Source organism: Botrytis sinoallii (genome assembly GCF_014898435.1).
Source record: "Botrytis sinoallii strain Bc 23 chromosome Unknown BSIN_018, whole genome shotgun sequence".
Lineage (NCBI taxonomy): Eukaryota > Fungi > Ascomycota > Leotiomycetes > Helotiales > Sclerotiniaceae > Botrytis > Botrytis sinoallii.
In genome coordinates, this window is record NW_024066045.1 from 643523 (window position 1) to 658992 (window position 15470).

Consider the following 15470-nt stretch of genomic DNA (forward strand, 5'->3'; position numbering starts at 1 on the left):
CTGAGGGATGTATGGTTGAATGTAAGTGGGATATGATTCTTTTTTATACCTTTATACCTTTATATCTTTTCCAGGGTGGGATGAAATATATCCATTTGTAAAAACCTTCTGATAAGAAATCATTGAAGAGCCCCCTTATCGTAAATTGCACGTGATGAGACCAAAGGATGGACGGCACGACGGGTTGAGGACGGGGACACTGACAATAAGTCTTGAACCGATCATTTTGGGAGCTTGGACACTTCTCGAACTGCGGTTGTGGTCTGAACTTCAATTTCAAAATTATATTTGGGAAGACACAACCACCACCTCTGCGCATCTAGTACATTCATTTCGATTTCTGAAATATACCCTCATCTCACTCCAATACACTCCTCAGATACCCCGTCAAGATACTCCGCCGTAGTTCCTTCTTTTACACCAACCCATAACATCTTCAACTCACCCTTGACTCAATATCGATCTTACAGACCACCAACGTTCCTTCCCACGAACACCCCTCCAATATTATCTAAGAGGGCCACAACACGAATATAAGGTTTGGTATCTTTCGTTTTTGGAAAGCACTTAGGAATCGAATCATAATTGGAAAGAACAAGTGAATATAGTATTCAGGATTTAAATTCAAGATGCCTCGTGAGTTCAATTTCCTTCTCAATTCTAACCTCAACCGCAACCATAATCATCGCGAGACAAATCTCAACTTCCACCTCCGCCTCTACGAAAATCTGAACTTCGACAAGCAAAATGGGTTGCGGAACGGAGGATACGCTTGGCTCAATCATCCGTGAAGTGATTTCCGAAGCTGAGTTCGTGGCGACAAATCCCTTCGATAATAATCAGGATATCCAAAATGCGCTGTTGGCATCGGTCTGCTGGGTTGATAGCACATACGATCGTGCATACTATATTCCGGAGCATTGGACTGATATAGCATATGCAGTAAATACTGGCGACCCGTACATTGATGCTGGGGTAGTGTAAGATCTCAATCATTCCGCAGGAAGTCATCTGCTAATTTGCGACAAACAGTTCTATGCCACTTTCCGATTTAGTAAACGCAAAAATTGGTGTGGAAGCTACAGCATACCTGTCAAATCTTTTGAAAGGGCCTGCCGATGAACCTCTACTTGCAGCTTTGGGCGGAGAACCCATGGCATTAAAATTACACATCGAGAACGATTTGGACAAATGGAAGGAACATGAAATGGAGCCATACTTCGTTTTTGAAGGTCAATCAGTTGTCGGCAAGAAGGAAATGACTATGCGCCGTCTGAAGTCTGCCATACCCGAAACAGAGCAAGCCTGGGCAATTTATAACCAAGGCAATCCTACAGATGCTGTCGCAGCTTTTCGCAAAGCTAGTGAGTGTCTGAGTGTTTAATCAATATCGTTATTTGTACTAATTCAAGATAGGCGCTATCCAAATCACCGACCTATATCATATCCTAAAGGAAGTGCTTACTGCGAGGGACTTGGATTACATGACTGCTCCTTTCAGTGCTTGTGCTCAGCTCGCCGCCCTCGATCGTCATGATGAACAATTCATTGATGGAATTATGGGCTCTCAAGAATTACTTCTCTATGACATTTGGGATGCTGTCATTTACCCACCCACCCCAGCGGACTGGGAGAATAGATCTTTAAGAGGCGTTGTTAGGTCTGAAATTATCAAGAAGCTTAACGTTACACCAGACATGCTTGCCGATGCATTATTAATGACCGGAACCTCATTTTTACCACCGTTCCCTCCCCTTCAAGATCAATCTATCATCACCCGTCAACCATACACCGTTGGTGATGCTGTCAACCTACTGAGAACCTCGGAAAAGTCGGTTAGTGCGACTTGCACAGCTTTCAACGATATCTTAAGTTTGCAAGATCGAGATTGGCTTGACAAGTACCGAAAGGCAAAGATGGGTATCAAGCATTGTGTTACTGTGCACACAGATGGAAGCATTCATATCAGAGATTTTGATCACTTGACAGGAGACAATCATGAATATCTTGGTTTGCAACTACCTGCCGAGTTATACTCTTATCTTCAAAAAGATGTGATCAGTTCGCGTCTTATGAACACTTTCAACTCTCTCGAATACCATGTTCTTCCAACTCTTGATGGCTTTGTATCACCTGAATATCGAAAGCTAGTTACAGAATCTCTTTTGCCACTCAAAGAGACTTCTGCAGCCCTCATTGCTCCCCGAATGCATCGTGGTTTCCTCTACAAGGATATCACTATGCGCTTATGGTTCGATGATGAAAACAAGCCATCCTTAAATCATAGACGCTTACAACCACAGACTAATAACTTGGTTGATGTGTGGGGTTTAAAGGATCCTGAATTAAAGAAATTGGAAGCAAAATCATTACAAGCAGGAACCTTGTCTTTTGCCGCGATATCATTACTTGATAACAAGGACCTCCCCGCTAAAACTATCGGCAAAGGAAAGACTACTGGTCTTTCCTCGAAGGCAGAGATCCTTTCCAATTCTTTATGGCGTCTACTTCATCTCAGAGGCTACATCAACGATCAACACGAGCTTACAAATTGGGGAAAAGCATTAGCCACTGCTTTGAAAGCCATCCAACCTATTTCCGAGAAACATAAGGATGTTCACTTTATTGAGGAAGCAGCATTCGTGGCATTCGAGCTCATTCGTTTTCAAAATCTCCACAATCGTGACCATCACCCTGAATTGATTGGAGGGCCACTGCGAGGCGAAGAGGAAGACAAAGCAAACTGTATGCTCATAAGTCGGGTTGCCTGTCTTCTGAAAGTCAGACACTCCCCAATCGGTTATACTGGTCCTTTAAGCAAGAATTTCCTTTCATATCATTCAATCATCAAATCTATTCGGGAAACAGATAGAGATCTAATTGAAGCCATTGTCGCCTCGATGCTTTTGAGTGGTCAAGTTGCCCGTGATGTTAAGCAATATCAAGGGTTAGGTCGCAGGTACGTTATTTTTTTCATTCCTTTCATTCACCCTCTTAGTTGATCATCAACTTCTGAAGTTGTCAAGCCACTAACAATTTCTGGAATAGTCTCCCATTTGATAATGATATTGATATCGCTTTCGGAATCGCCGTCAAAACTTACCTCGATGACTGTGTCAACCCCGAATCATTGAAAGAGGACAAGGAGAAAAGAGTAACGAGATATGCTAATCAATATATTCCTTACGCAATTAATTTTGTAGAGGATCTTGATGTTGCATTTGGTTTCTTTGATGCTTTGTATAAGGGAGTCAAGACTTTGTCCGATGCAGAGATGAAGGAGGCTGAGAAGAAGACATGGGATGATGCAAAGGCATATCTCGATGCGAGAAGATAAATGAAGGCATAGGGGTTGGGCGGTAGTGATATTACTTCTGGCATGATGAACTTGGCTCTGGTGTGATGGGGTTTGGAGGTGTGGAAGAACGTCGGGTTATGGATAATGATGAGTGGAATGTGACGACGGAGATGGTTTGAATGGAATGGATGGGCAGGCATATCTCAAGTCAACGTGACAACACACTATCTGCTACTAAACAATACCTTATGGATGTTGAAGGGGACAGGTTAGTAGCTAGAGGCCAGAAGAATAAAACATCGTCAACCCCATGTAATCCACTTTTTATGACTGCGTCCTTTCAATCTAGGCGAGGAAAGTTCTACGTCTGGAAAATCCAGATTTACCGAGTACTCGTAGCTCAAGGCTCGTATCTATGCTTTACATCTTGTTGGCATATTCCTTCAGGTTGTGATAAAAGATTAATCAATCCACTTTCTTTTAATTTCACAGTCCCTGTTCTGTAAGCCGGGAAGGCCTAGTGTCAGCTCTTGGTTCAAGGGGGAAGGAAGTCTTGCCGTGTGCTTCCAGATTTTGTTGGCACCGATGTTGACGGGTTAGTGTTCAGTGGGTTGAGTTCTGTACCGGGGAAAGCTTGAGTTGAGCTCCCTCCTTGAGTGTTTGTATTTCCTTGAGTGGCTATGTTTCCTTGAGTGTCTATACCTCCTCCAGTACTGTGAGCATCTGGAGCAGCTTAAGCGTTTGATGAGCTTGTACTTTTTTTTTCTTTTCTTTTTCTTGCAAAAGCCGCACATGGTGTAGGAGTGCAGGGATTGATTGATATCCGGATTCATATAAATGCTAAGCTACGATGTTAAGAAAGTGGGACTGGCACATGTAGAATAATTGGTACAAAGAGCATTGTGGTATTAAGGATATGGATTCTTTTTGATGCTGCTAGAAAGCTCGCTTGAGAATGGGGTTGGTGCATTGTGATATAGGAGTTTGAATACTAGGTAGGTGGATACTAGGTAGGTCTTTGAAATTTTATTGAGATGAAGTGGTGGAATTGAAACTGTGTCGTTCTGAAGTATGTATCAATAGGTACTTTTAGGAGAGTATATCTACAAATCGTTTTAGAAATGGGACTTATGCAATATCTAATGCCTCATGGATGGATTGCATAACTAGGTATGGTACCATAAGCACCGCTTTATTATTCAATCATAATGTTATACCTCATACTCACCAAGTTATTATGACTTTATGTAGGTATGTAAGAAAGCCTTGAGATATTCGTTCATGATTTCTACACGAACCTTTCTGATGCTCTGTGTTTGCCAGCTACTGTCTTTTCTCTGTTGGTGTTAACAGATACAAAGATGGTTTCATTACTGACTATTGCACAAGTGAACATAGCGGTCTTTCACTATACGATCCAATGCAGCTCGAATGATAAGATTCGAATCCTTTAGTTCAAGGTGCGCAATGAGTCTTGACTGTCTGAACCCATTTTGAACAATGAGCTATCAATTTCTAGTTCAATATAGACAACTGTGCATCGATGTCCAAACCGAGTTTGAAAATTTTAGGAGAATGTACGCAGGTGATACATGAAGTTCTGATGAAGAGCTCATCAATGTCTAATTTAATCGCTGATACACTGTACCAACCCTTATCTTTCAAAGTTACTTATCGATCACGATTATTGTCTCACGTCTGCAAGTAAATTGAATCCACAGGGCTTGATCAACTAGACCATAGAGGCATATCGTCTTAGCGTCGAGATCAGGTAACATGCGCTCGATGCAATCAATATTCTGTGTATAGTGTCGAAAATGATGGCGAGTCCGCGCAAGCTCGTCCATAAACTCGAGGAAATGTGAAGGCTCGGTCAAATCCGAATGCAGGCGTTCACACATGCCACGGACTGTGGAGTGGAAGCTGATCATCTCTCTGGAAGAGGAGGAGAGAGAGCGGTCGAACGTGGTCTGTTTGGATTTCCGCATATCGTCAAAGGTAGGAACTAGGTAAGTAAGAAGTATCGATGAAGGGACTTATAAACAAACTACAACTCATAGCCTGCAATGACAGAGATGCCAGCCCCGCTAATGACGACAATCTTTTCACTCGATCGCACGAGCTCCTTAATCGGCTAAAGTCATCCATAGGTTCGCGGATGCTCTGAAGCGATCCTCTCATTTTTCGGACTCTCTTTCTGATTCGATGCTTCTCGTTAATTGTCCCTGAGTGGAAGCCGTCTGTCTAATTAGTCGGCTGATATGGAGTGGCTTGTCAGGTGATTCGGAGCTGAGACGGATCAGCCGTAGCACAAAGTAGTGATTCAGATAGTGCTGTAGCAGTCACGTAGAATAGAACAGAAGAGCGAAAGTAATGGTATATATTACACGTGGCAGAGGGTATAGCTTTGCTATACTCTTTGCTATGTGTTGTAAAATTATTAGGCTCTAAAACCGCTGCTGGCGCAGCGGGGTTTGTACTAGAACAAGTTACGTAACTTGAAAGTCACATAAAGTTATTCCGACAACCCTATGTAGATACTAGCCCTTATATGACTATATTATATTATAGTAATAAATCAAGACAAACTAGCTACATCCTTGTATTGTACATATTTAGAGACCATTTGATTAAGTGCCTTGAAAACTTCGGTTGAGAAAGGCAGTCATCCATCCCTATTTTTAGACATTAAACACTCCTCCTCTTCTTCTTGTATAGCGAGAGGAAGAGCAATTAATGGGATTCGTCGAAGGCCTTGACTCTGCTCATATTCTCTGATCTTTACTGTGGCTTCAAAGCCGCCCTCTAACCCCGTTACTATATAAAGCTAGAATTAACTAGAGGAAAACTTACCATGACTGGCATTTTTATTTCCATTAGCAAAATGTCGTATTGTTTGCCCTAACAGCATCAAAAGCCTCGAGCCCGTTTTCAACCACTGTAACGACATGGGTGTGTCACGGTGTGGATACATGTGATCGATAAGCGATAAGCTAGGCTTTGTTAGGCTAGTTTATAAATGAAAATTCTGTATATCTTCACATTGGAAGATCCTGTATCATAGCTCTTCGAGCTACATCTTAGTCTACACCCTATACCTACTATTCTTAGCACTATCGAATATAGATTTCTGATCCCGCCTGCCTGCCCTATAACACTACATAGCTTCTATTAATACTATTGTAATAGCAATATCAGCTCTGCACCTGCTCAATCACCCGAAGGATACCTCTGAGCTCAGTATAGCTGTAGCAGAGGATTCTCAAGTTTGGTATTAATACCTCTAGTTGGCAGCCGTGTATACTATTAGATTAGAAAAAGCTAACCTGTTTTTCGAATACGAGATTTGAGAAGTGTTTATTGAAAGATATATTGAGGTCTTTCTGTATAAGTAAATCGTTATACAGAATATCTGCTTGTTCAATCGCTTTGCTGAATTTGTATCTATTCCTGTTATATTCTCTGAAACAATACTTACTAAATCTGTCTTCGAATTATTTGATATTACTATATCCATCCTATCCGTTATTATCCGTTTGAGTGAATGTATTCCCGATTCCAAAGAATTTGATGGTTCCCGATCCGATTTGCAAAGATTCGTTCAACAGATATATACAAAGATGAGTTCGAATTCGATCGTTTTCCTATTGTCTTTACTTACCTGACTTATATTACTGGAAGACTTACTGGAAGAGTTTACGAATTGATCCTCCTCAAGATTATCTACGGTATCCCGCAATTCACCAATTATAGTCTGCTTTTGGAATACTTAGAGAACACTTTTAAGAATCTCAATCACAAACAGAATACTTAGAACCAATTATACCTACTCAAACAAAAATATCTCGATTTCAATATCTATTTCGCTGAATTCTAAAGACTAACTCTAAAAACGAGATATCTGATAATGCTTTGACCCCATTGCTATTCCAAGGAATCTTCTAAGAACTACAAGATATACTACTTTACAATTTGTTCCTATTCCATGATTTCCAGAAATACTCTGTTCATCTATAACAATTTGATAATCGATTCTATTAGTATTAATAACAAATCTTTCGAAATCGTTTATTACTTTTATCTTTATTAAAAAAAGACTTCCATTCTGTTATTCGAATCTATCTATAACCCTATAATCCAACCTTCCTATACAAGCAAGATTGCTTTTTCGCTTATCTAGAAAGAAGATTCTATAGATCTCAGTTCCCAACATTATATTATTAGTAATGATTTGTTTCGAAAAGAACAAAAAGAATATTATCATTATGATTCTGCCGATTACTTGATTCGAGATTGCCTACATCCTAATACTTGCCCTATCTAACTCAGAATTGGGATTTCCAGTTTATCTAGATACAATCCCACTCCGAAAAGTCTACTAAAAAGCAGAATATCCATCCGATCCCTGTTTCACTTCTCACTACAATCACCACCCCGCTCTCCAACCAGCTTATTCGAATTGGAAAACGAAACTCGTCTGATTTAAATCACCATCAGAACAACCTTCTATATAAACTCTGTTTATCTACTACTACCACTCAAGGATTATCCTTGAAAAATGAATTGAATAATCGTATGAATCTAATAATCCTATTTGTTATTCTGTTCCTAGGAAGAGAGACTCTCCCAACTTATGTCATGGTGGATAGTAGTTATGAAAGAACTGCCTTCACTAATCGAAGTTAAATGCTATCCCAGAAAATCCCTGAACACAAACTATCTGCTGCCTTCGAAATCATTGGATTCGATAGCAAAATTCTACCTGGAAATTGGGTTATATCCTATATCCATATGGATTTAGGATTAATGATTATATTGAGAAGAGAGTTATTCTGTATGTAACTGAATTAGCCCATTACCCTATGATATTGGGTATAGCCTAGCTTAAGAAATACAATCCCTATATCGATTTTACAACAAACTCTTTCCAATTCGATAGCTTGTATTATTACGAATTTTACAATACTTTATTCTGCCCGTCCCGAATAAAGCTCTTCCCGATATTCCCTCGAAAGCCTGATCTATACACCTACCCAATCACCCTAAAAGCCTCGAGGATCGAGATATAGCCACAATCTCCCTGAAGGCCTATTCTACATACGCCTGTCGGAAGTATGAAATGTTCCAGATTTCTGTTGGATAGATTAACGATATTCTGAAAAAGAAGAAAGAGTTTGATTTGAATGATCTTTTATCCAAATTCCGAAATTGGAAAGATGTATTTTCCCTACAGAATACTAACAAGCTACCACTACACCAATTGTATAATTATGAAATCTGATTCCAAGAGGGATCTGTATTACCCTTTGAAGCCTTATATACTATATCCCAAACCAAACTCAAAGCTCTAAAAGGATAACTAAAAGAAAACCTAAAGAAAGGGTTTATTCGTTTCAACTCTTTCCCTACCGTATTCCTCGTATTGTTTGTTAAGAAAGCCAATAAAGGCTTTTGTTTCTGTATCGATTATAAAAACTCTGAATAATCTATTCGTGAAAGATCAATACCTGTTATTGTTAACTAAAGAATCCCTAAACAATTTGAAAGGAATAAAGTATTTTAATAAGATTAATATTATTTCTATCTTTAACAATATCAGAATCAAAAAAGGACAAAAGTATCTGATTATATTCTATACCCGATTCGGTTTATTCGAATCCCTAGTTATACTATTTAAGCTGATAAAGGCACCTGCCATATTCTAGAGGTTTATTAACGACTCCCTATATAAATACCTGGATATATTCTGTACTGTATACCTGAATAATATATTGATATAATTGCATCCGAGAGGAACATATTCGTTATATTCAAAAAGTCCTATAAGTACTAAAAAAAAGCTAGCCTGTTCGCAAAATTCGAAAAATGCGAATTCCTGAAATCTGAAACTACCTTTCTTGATCTAATTATAGAAAAGAATAATATCCAAATAGATTCAGAGAAGATACAGATTATTATAAACTGAAAACCACTCAAAACCATAATTGATATACAAGTATTTGTTAAGTTTGTAAATTTTTATTATCGATTTATTAAGGATTTTTTCGAAGATAATCAATCTGATAATAAAGCTGACCAAGAAGAATATCCTGTTTCTATAGAATAATACTTATCAAAATGCTTTCAATTGATTAAAGAAAACGTTTATTGAAACCCCTATTCTAGCTTTCTTTAATTGAAAAAAGGAGATAATTCTAGAAACCGATATATCGAATTATATTTCTATAGAAGTCCTCTCTCAATACAATAAGAAAGGGATCCTGAAACCTATTGTATTTTTTTCAAAGAAGCATTCCGCTATTAAATATAACTACAAGATCTACAATAAAGAATTCCTAACTATCATTCATTGCTTCGAAAAATGATATCCCGAACTTGAAGGCGTGTTGTCTCCGATCCAGGTAATCACAGATTACAAAAACCTGGAATACTTTACAACAACGAAACTGCTAAACCGCTATCAAGCCTGCTAATTCGAATTTCTATCCCAATTTAATTTTCGAATCACCTATTGCCCTAAAAAGCTAAATACTAAGCTTAATACCCTAACCAGAAGGTTAGAAGATCTCCCTAAAAAAGGGAATGAATACTTTCTGCATCAAAACCAAATTGTTTTGAAAAAAGAAACTTAAACCCTAATCTGTTTCCTAATATCGATATACCGAAAAAAGCCAAGATCGCTAAAAAAGTACGATTTGCTGTTATCACGTAAAGCCAGAGAAACTCTAATACTATTAATTCTCCTGATCCTGTCACACCCGAACCTGAATTCCTATCCGCTATACCAGAACCTAACCCTGTAATACCTTTAGAAAACCAAGAAATATCTTTAGACCTATCTGTCAATCTATTATCCCTATTCCAAAAAGATTATCAAGCCAATCCTGTTCTCAAATCCATTCTGAAATCCCTATAAAAGAGATCCTCAAAACATTCAAGAATTATTTTTGCTAAGTGCTCCGAAAACAATAGCTTGTTATATTACTAAGGAAAGCTGTATGTTCCCAATTATGATCCCCTGAAATCTCATCTGTTCTGCTTGTATTACGAGTCCCTTATACTAGTTACTTGTACTATACCCGAACTTTTGAATTGTTATTTCGAGATTACTACTAGTCTGGCTATTACAATTATATTATGCAGTGGGTTTGCAATTATTATAGTTATTATCGCACTACCCTTAATCATAAAAATCAGAAAGAAATCCTCTACCTGTTTCCAATCCTGTAAAGAGTCTAGTAAGATATTTCTATAGATTTCATTATACATCTATCTGAAAGTACTAATTTTGATATTATTATAGTGGTAGTCGATTACCTGACCAAAATAAAACACTTTCTATTCTATTATGGTATCTATAACTTTGAAGAAATCGCCCATCTATTTCGAAAAAATATCTGGAAGTTTTACAACTTGCTTCTAATAATCATTTCCAATTGTAAAGCTCAATTTTATATCCGAATTCTGGAAGCATATCTATAAGTATTTAAAAGTATCCGTCAAACTCTTTATTGCTTACTATTCTGAAACTGATAAATAAACTAAAAGAGTCCATATAATATTAAAGCACTACCTCCGATTATATATGGCTTACCTGCAAGATGACTAGGCAAAATAACTTTCATTTATCGAGTTCTCTATCAATAATGCCTGGTTTGAGAGTACCCAAATAACCCTATTCTTCTCCAATTACAGTTTTCATCCCTATTTGGGCTTTGAGCCTGCTCTATCCAAAAGCAACCATCCTGCTATAAAAAATACCGAAGAATTCGTTTCCAAAATGGAAATAATCTCCTCGTATCTGAAAACAGAATTGACCGTCAGCCAAGCCCAATACTCGAAGAATGCTGACTCTTGCTATTCCCTTGCCTACCGATATGCCCCCGATGACCTGGTTTGGCTAAATGCTAGAAACATCAAAACCCTGTGCTTATAGAAGAAGCTTGATTAAAAGAACCTTGGTTTATTCAAAATCCTGAGCCCAATAGACTTCTATACCTATAAACTGGAACTCCCTATCTCTATAAGGATTCACCCTGTTTTTCATATCAACTTGTTATACTCTGTATATGATAATCCTATCCCTAAACAGTATAACCTATTATTACTATCTGTAGAAATCGATAGCTTGAAGCATTTCGAAGCCACCAAAATCCTAAATTCCTATTGGGAAAGAAGAGGTTGTGAAGGACCTTGCCTGAAGTATACTGTTCGCTGGGTTTGACTACGATAAGCCAACTGAAAAAACCGCTAGCTACTTGAAAGTATATAGGAACTGATCCGTAACTTTCACTATAGATACCCTGATAAGCCTGAATCTATCTAACCTGAATTACCTGCCTATGAGATTGTGAACTATGACTTGTCACCTTGTCGAAGCTTGGTTTGAAGGAGGGGGATAATGTTACAATATGGATATATATAATCGATAAGCGATAAGCTAGGCTTTGTTAAGCTAGCTTATAAATGAAAATTCTGTATATCTTCACATTAGAAGATCTTATATCATAGCTCTTCAAGCTATATCTTAATTTACACCCTATACCTATTATTCTTAGCACCATCGAATATAGATTCCTGATTCTGCCTGCCTGCTTTGTGACAGGGTGTATCTTTCTAGAACCTTTCTAAAAACTGTAAGGATTCATAGTAAATCCACTAAATTACTTATTAATATCTTACTAATTAAGAGATATCTTGATAACTAATACATATATAATATGATCTTATAACATGGTTTAACAGTAGGTCGGCCATATCAATGAATCGACCATTTTTACCTCGAATTGTTATTCTAAAGCTATATTATTCAATAACAACTAAATCAATCGATTGAAACTATAAAGATTCTAATAATCTAGGATTTATTGTATTATTCTGATAAGTCCTTGTATTATATCCTGTCTTTCCATACTTACTATAACATTAACTGGAAAATACTTTCCTATTAGAATTTCTTTCTTTTTGATACTTATTATATTAAATCTGAATATCAATTTCTTATTAAAATAATATATTAAAGATTTCTTATTTAATAAATACTCCTCCTTGATATATTTGAGTTTTTTTTGTATATCGATACTTGCTTAATATCTTATTTGCTTTCTTGTCACGGCGCCAACTATATGATCTGTAGTTGCCTTCGTGCCTCAGGCATAGTATACTAATGCACTCTACTTTCTATAAGTAGGGCTTCATTTTTCCATAGCTTTTCTACCCTTATAATATAATATAAGTCTTTACCCGTATCTTAACAATTTATACCATCTTCAAATAAACTATCACAACTTTATTTCTTATTTTATTTCCAAAGCCCTATTAACACCTTATCCTAATCACACTAATCACACTTACCATTAATCTATTATATATCCTACTATTAATATTTTGAGCTTCAAAAAGTACTGAAAATAAGTAAATAAGCATTTATACCAGAAATGCCTGTATCTGACTTACCTCCACAGTTCCTTTTTTTAAATTACATTCTTAACTCTATTAAAGCCGATATCTCTCCCTTTACAGATCTATTCAATGATTCAAATACTATACACTTTGCTACCGCTCAAGCTGTATTTGAATCGATCGAATTGATTGTAGGCTTATTATAAGTCTAAGCTATTACTACTTAGGTTTAAGCTATTAATGCTTAATCAAAGATTATCAAATTGAAAGATACAATTGAGATATTGAAGATTGCTGTTTACAATAATTCACAAGCTCTACTTTATTGCAAGTATCTCACTATCCCCGAAAAGTTTAATAGTGATAAGCAAGATATCGCAAAGCATCAAGATTAGTATATGACTTTTCATAATATAGTCAATTATTGTTTGACTATAGATTACAAAAACGAATCAGAATTTCAGAAAATCATATTTCTTATTAATCTATTTTCCGACTCTATTTATACAAATAATCAGATATATTTTGATATAATTATTGATAACCTGTACGATTCTGATTTTTGGCCTTCTGAATAATATACTATTACAGGCATCTAATGTAAACTAAACAAGCAATATTAGATTCTAGACCTCTCACAAAAAGCTTCTATAAATTACAACAAATATAAAATGAAAAAGACTTCATTTAGTAATTTCATTACCGAATTCAAATAACTTACAATCAAATATAAAAAGATTACTAAATAATAAGTTGCTAATCTTAAACTCAAAATATTACAAAAATTTATTAATACTTTTATTTATTACTCTAATAAACTATTCGCTACTGATATCAATATATAAATAATATAATAGCAAAGCATTTACAATAACCTAAAAGAAAAGACTCACCTCAATAATCAACACAAAAACCAAAGTACCAATTTCAATAATTAAATTAAACTCAATACAAAGAAGCCTGCTATTATTGCTATAACACTCATACCTAATCACTTTAAAGATCCCATACAACTAGATATCGCTTGTCAAGGTTAGCAACCCTTAGTATATTATACTAAAAAACAATATCTCGAGCTTAGCCTTTGCTTTTACTACAAGAAGCCGGGTTATATCAAACTCAACTATAAGGAAAAGCAATGTAACAATGCAAAATATAATATTAGCCCAGGAACTATATTATACCCCGATCACTTTTCTGCTATAAATCAATATACTCCGAATGTTTACTGTTTTCCTATTACTAATCATAATTATAACCCCAAACCCTACCGTAATGCTTACCGCTTTACTTACCAGAATACATTCCCGATTGCCGTAATATTAATTCGATATACCACCCCAGTCCCTATTGTTAGCTCGGATCTGAGCAGGTTCGTAAAAGGCTCTATATATTCTAATAATAACGGAAATTCAATTCCCCAGTTAAATACATTAAAAGATTAACCTCGGTTTATAATCGCAAATCGAGATTCTTTATGGAAAGCTTGTTTTTATGAATTAAGAGATTAGTTATATTTAGGAATCCTTTATATTTTAAAACAATGAATAGCAAATCTCTTAAAATCTCAACAGAAATTTCCCTTACATCTAATATAATCATTCCGCTTATTGACTTAATAGATAGTAAAGCTATGGGATATGGGTTTATAGATAGAGTTCTTATATTCAAGTTTAACATTCCTACACACCCCCTCCCTATTATCTGCAATCTATTACTAATAAACGAAAGAATCTCTGATATCTTATTTCAATATACATTATTAAACCTACAGATTAACAATCATAAAGAAATCAGCTTATTCTACATCATTAATCTTTCCAAAGCAAATCCTATAATCCTTGGTCTTCTGTGGCTCCAGCGTTATAACCCTATCATTGATTAAATAACAATAACTCTCAAATTCACATCTACATACTACTCCAGATATTACTATTTAATTAACTCCACTACAACCATCATCCCTAATTATAATGATATACTAACCCTAATAAACACAACACTCAATCCGATATTACATATATCTATTAGAAAATCTATTTTGAAATCTATTTTAAAGAAATCTATTTCAACCCTATATCAAGCTTTTACTAAAGAAATCATCAATAAAAATCTCTAGATCCTCTCTTTCTTATTCCTAGAATAATCAATACTCTTGGAATACACTCCTCCAATCCCAATTGTAGAAAAGATTACTAATAGAAACCTCGATAACATAAATCCTACTAACCCAAGGCCAATCAATTCAAATCACTATTATACTCATCGAATCAACAGAAAAGCAGAAACCCATATCAAAATGATACCGAACCGGTTGATCTTGAAACCAGCCCCAACGCGAATCATTGCGGGTTTCAGGATATATAAAAGACTACCACAGAACTCAAACGTTTTACCTCCATTAAACCCCTCATCACTATCAAACCCTTTAAAGAAACTATTTAATGCCTTACAAAATATTCAATAGAGTATAAATAATATAAAGTTCCTTACAACTAATAACTTTATTCAATTCTATAAAAATCAAAAAGCTTATATTACAAAGATAACATAGAATGAATTAGATAAAGCTTACGAGTTATATCGAATTATAACAAATAACCCTATTCAACTATACTACAGTATCGCAGAAAACAACATCGAGAAGTTTATAAAAAAGACTAATCAACTTGTGCCATCTGCAGCCGAGATCCAAAACAAACTCTCGTTTTGGCTTTGTAATCTATTTGCTAGTTTCTTACCCTTCCTTATTAACAAGCTTCTGCTATAA

At 36.0% G+C, this 15470-nt stretch overlaps 1 protein-coding gene across 1 annotated transcript; it reads left to right on the forward strand.

Moving 5' to 3' along the window:
• The first annotated feature begins 253 nt into the window (after positions 1–253).
• EAF02_009154 (uncharacterized protein) lies at positions 254–3609 on the forward strand. Its single transcript, XM_038905202.1, has 4 exons — positions 254–980; positions 1033–1364; positions 1417–2959; positions 3049–3609. Exons 1-4 carry the CDS (start codon positions 748–750, stop codon positions 3335–3337), a joined length of 2397 nt encoding a protein of 798 aa, XP_038755099.1. The 5' UTR covers positions 254–747; the 3' UTR covers positions 3338–3609.
• Positions 3610–15470: the final 11861 nt, after the last annotated feature.